The following is a 4,826-nucleotide window of genomic DNA, read 5'->3' as shown; positions in this document are numbered from 1 at the left end:
ACGTGTCACGGATGGGGGGTGCCCCCCCCCCCCCCCCCCCCCCCCGGTTTTTATACTGAGCATGATGTCACATGGTATAGAATACCCCATTGGCCAGCTGGGTCCACCACCCCGGCTTTGCTCCCTGGGCCCCGCCCCCTGGTGCAAGCACCACCCAGCAACAGCCACAGCATCCATGGGCCATCAACGCTCCTTTCATACCAAACCCAAAACACAGCACACCCCCCAAGCTACTGGGAAGAACGTTAACTCTGTCCCAGCCGGAACCAGGACAATAGTATTCACTAGCCCTTCTCCATCACAACTAGACATCATCCCCACCTTCTGTCAAAATCTGTTTCAAGAAGGATTGTTTGAAGAAACTCCAAGTCAACCGTGCTTCCTTCCAGTTAACAAAGGTCTGCAAAAAAAGAAGTACTGAAATGTAATAAACAGGATGGAAACTACAGATAGAAATGGAAAATACAAAGCCAGTACACTACTCTAGGCTAGCTCTAACTGTACTGATGAGGAAAACCCACAATGCCATAGCTACTAACAACTAATCTAAAATATTGCTAAATTCAAACACCAATATCACTCTGATCTGGCAAAGACTTTTTCCCTTGCTGAAAACTACTGTTGTTGCAGATAAAGTACCCAAACCAGGTTTCTACAGAAAATACTATTAAAAGTTAGAGACTGGAAAAGAACACCACCATGCTGTTTAACTTTCACTTTCACTGTAGATATAAATTGTTCACTGCTCTTCAAACTGTCCCCACAAGTCTTGCAACCAAGAACCACCTCTTTGCTACCTGCAAATCTTTTTCAAAATGTCTTCTTCCTCACTGTGGCTTTTCATTTCTTTCTTGCCTCATTTTCTTTTGAGAGGACATCAGAGGTATTTGAGTATCTGTAGGATGCTATGTACCACCATGTTTCTATTATGGAAAAGTCCAAGTTCCAAAATCCATGGTAAAATGGTTCTGGTTTCTTTCCTGTCTCAGATGCAATGATACCTGGGGTCATTCCCCTGTGCACTGCAGATGTTCTACCTCCAGTTAATGGTTTGTGTAAAGACACTAAAAGATAAGTCAGCCACAAGCCCATAACAACAAAGAGGCCAAGTTTCATAATGTTTTTCTGACAAGGATTTTATTGATACAAACGACAAACAGAATTTGTATGTAATTTTTTTTAATCAGTCATATCTTCTACAGTGCAGAGCTATCCTCAAAATCACTCAATTAACTCCACTATCTCAAACTAATTTTCAAAGTTCTCTCAAGAAAAACTTAAAATCAAGAAGTGAACTGTGCAACCTACCTCATCTTCCACAAAGTTAGGTAATAGAGCTTTCATTCTAGCAACTGGAAATGACTTCTTTGTTGCTTCAGGAGACCCCAAAAACATCACAAAATAAATTACATAGCACATTACCAGAACACTGACATATAAAAGCTGGAAAGATAGGGAAGGAGAGAAGAAAAACAACCAGTGATATAAAATGAACTTACAAATGCAGAATTACATGCCAGAGTTCCAAATTCAGTGGGAACAAAACATAGTAAGTATAGTCCTTATTCCTGTCAAATTTTAAACTAGGTAAAAGCTTTAATCCCCCCAAGAATGCTGTTGATATTTTTTTAATCTATAGGTTATCATTGCCAACCTTCATGTTCTATTCAGCACTTTTAGAATGATTATTTAAAGTCCAAATATAAAGCAATTACTCACTCAATCAAAAAACAAGTTGACAGAGTAGCTACCATCTACATCTCTTTTTTTGACCAGTTATAAGCTATCTACTACAGCCACTGCAAAAACTGAACAAAAAAATAACCAAATGTCCACATCTGAGATGGATCACATTTTCATTTCTAGGTAAACTGATATCGCACCGGCAACAACCCTATTTTTCAGGTGCCAATTCTTCACTGTAGTAAAGAAAAAGTTTTAATGAGTACGTATTACACATGATTAGCACCTTCTGATAAGGTGATATAGGTTGGTGGTACAGGCTGATAAAATTACATGTGATTATAATCTTCTGCACAGTAAAATCCAAAATCTAACATTAATACTGAAGCCATGTGGTAAACAAAGTCTTCAAGCATTAGAATGTATAATTAATTAAAAAGAAGAGTTAACATAAAGCTTATACAGAATAACATAACCTTATTGGCAAAACGTGCCTTCACAGACAGAACAAGGTGCTTTCTTGTACATCCATTAAACTGCTCAAAGTCAGTGAGGGGTCAAAGTGCCAAGTCAATAACGAGTATTAGGAAAATACTAAATACAAGTGCTAAATCTTAAACCTCCCAGGAGCATTTTCTCTCACCTCCTCCAAGTTATTTAGCAGGCTAAATGTCAAAGGCAGCGGCAAATAAAAATTAAGATGAATCAAGAATTTATAGAAAAAGAGAACACAGGAAACTTACCTGAGCCAAGGAAAAAATGTAGAGGCCCCACTGAGGGTAAAGGACTACTAAAATAACTGTCAAAATGCATTTTGACACTACCGAAAGGCTTTCAGCAACTACCTTTAAGAATGAGAAAATAGAGAAGGTTTATTTTCTGCCAACTTAACCACATACACAAACTTAAAATACATTAGTTTCACACACAGAATTTATGTAGGAATATAAGACTTTCAAAGTTGGTGTGACTTTATCACAGAGTTTCTCTCTGCTAAGTTGGCCATCTTAGATTGTAATGTCTCTGTAAATTTTCTATTCTTGCATTTCACAATTCCTCCATTGCACTTTCCCAGTCCTTTGTATGGGACTTAAGGGAGAAAATTCTGCTTGAGACAATCATGTTCTCAATTGTTGCATTTCACAATTTCATGCCAACAATCAATCGAAATGCAAAATTGTGGAAGCTGTGTGCCTCTCCCTCCAATTAAAACTCATTATTAAGTATTTAATGATCACTAAGGTGATAATTTCTAAATAAACCAACTTTCCTGCTTTAACAGGTGCAAATTCATATCTATGTTACTACTATGTCATACAGTACTAAACAGTACACACAGGTTGGTTTTTTTTAATATGCTTGAATATACAAAGATCTAGTTCAGGAATCCATTCTTTTCAATAGAGAAAGATAGTTCCCCACACACACATACACTGCATGTATTTTACTAACCTTAAGTCTCACAAACAAATGAGCTTGTGCCAAAACCCAGAACGGTTCTCCCAGAAGTTCAATAACTGCAGAAAGGCCAAATGCCACTACACCAGCCTGATAATGAGGAACCACAGAAGGATCAGGTACTTCAAGCAAGTGTAGCCAGACTAAGCCCAAGAAAATAGACCAAAAAACACCAAGAGGAACCCTAAAAAGTTAACATAAAAACAATCAATAGAAATGCTTGCTTAAGCAGGAAAAAACCAAGAAAATTAGATTAAAATTTCACATATTGCCATAATAATTAAAAAAAAAAAAACCAAGAATTAATTTCTATTGTTACAATACCAAGAATAACTTTTTTTGTAATGAACATTTTAAGGCATTCTTTTGCAAGACACCGAAAACATTCTTCTGATTTGTCTATTTTCTACTCAAGAATCTAACATAAGGTCAACTATCTGCATTTCTTGTTCCCTAGGACCGAACAATTCGGATCCCGTATCAGCCTGCAGAACACTGCAAACCCCTCATTTTTGCAATTTTTATAGTCTGTGGTTAGCAGGGGTTTGGCAGACAAGCTTTGTTGGATCTTGCTGTAACAGAAAGATGCCACCACTCCAACTGCTAGTCTCACTCTTCCAGAAATCATTGGTTCTCCAGAGAGCGCAAGCAGAGTGAGCAGAAGAAAATGCATGCCTGCACCTCAGGTATGCCAATTCACAATGCTCTACTGTAGCTCAGAGCCACTTTGACTACTGACTGTAGCTAAAAAGCCAAGCTAGGCACAGGAGTGCAGACGTGTATTACCTTCTGTTGACACTGCTTCAGGAACACGAAGCTTCTGGCAGAGGCAGAAAGTTTTATATCACTGCAGCAGGATCTATTTGACCCTCCCATTATCAGATCCCTAAGGTATCTGACATCAAGCTCCTAAGACGTATTTCAGATCCTTCAAGAAAGTTAATCTTCTTTTTAAGTTATGCTTCTCTATGAGGAAAAATTTAAAAAGAAAAAGGTGTACACAGTCATTGTTAACTATCACTTAATGCCCACTTGAAAGGCTGTCAAATAGCAGAAAACTGATTATAATACAGTGAAGAGAACAGATATAATACATTTAAAATATTAGTATTAAACCTATCCCTGAAAGGGACAATCCCTCTTCTTTATACCTCAATGCAGATGACCATGCACAACCTCCCATTCCTGGGCCAGATCTAATTAAGAGCTGTGCAGTTCCACAGAAAGTCAGTAGGGTGACCCAACGGCAGACTACTATGCAGGAGTAGTATTCCACCATATCAGACATGTAAACTTACTTCTCAACCCACCTAACTGTAGCTGCACAGCTGCGAGATCTGACAGAGAGGAAGTAGCAGAGTGGTGGGTCCAGGAATCAGAAGGAAGAAACAAGTCATAAAATCCACTTAGCTGCAATGTGCGATTACACACTCTGGCTGCAGCTTCACATAGACTTTAAGCTATCTACTTTCTGCTATAAACAGCACTGCAGTTGAAAGAAGTAGTCCTACTTATTCCCTGTTGTTTAATTCCAACCCTTTCTTTCCCCCTTTCACATCCCTCCTATCCAACACAAACGTTGGTGTTGACATGCCATTAAACAGCATCAGGGCTCAAGCCATCGAAAAAAGATAGTGGGGGGGATGGGGGGTGGGGAATACCTAAAGCAGCTTCACAAATGCGTA

At 38.7% G+C, this 4,826-nt stretch overlaps 1 protein-coding gene across 1 annotated transcript in view; it reads right to left on the bottom strand.

The window, feature by feature from the left end:
* RFT1 (RFT1 homolog (S. cerevisiae)) overlaps positions 1-4,826 on the bottom strand; it is a 14,695-nt gene that overhangs the window by 8,468 nt on the left and 1,401 nt on the right. The window contains exons 4-7 of the mRNA XM_009577500.1: positions 3,132-3,325; positions 2,427-2,524; positions 1,309-1,443; positions 322-400 (exon numbers count right to left, since the gene is read on the bottom strand). Coding sequence (XP_009575795.1) covers positions 322-400; positions 1,309-1,443; positions 2,427-2,524; positions 3,132-3,325 — 506 coding nt within the window. The remainder of the gene's footprint in view (positions 1-321; positions 401-1,308; positions 1,444-2,426; positions 2,525-3,131; positions 3,326-4,826) is intronic.

The sequence above is a fragment of the Fulmarus glacialis genome, unplaced genomic scaffold, assembly GCF_000690835.1.
Source record: "Fulmarus glacialis isolate BGI_N327 unplaced genomic scaffold, ASM69083v1 scaffold14295, whole genome shotgun sequence".
In the NCBI taxonomy this organism is placed as follows: domain Eukaryota; kingdom Metazoa; phylum Chordata; class Aves; order Procellariiformes; family Procellariidae; genus Fulmarus; species Fulmarus glacialis.
This window is presented reverse-complemented; position numbering and strand designations above follow the sequence as displayed.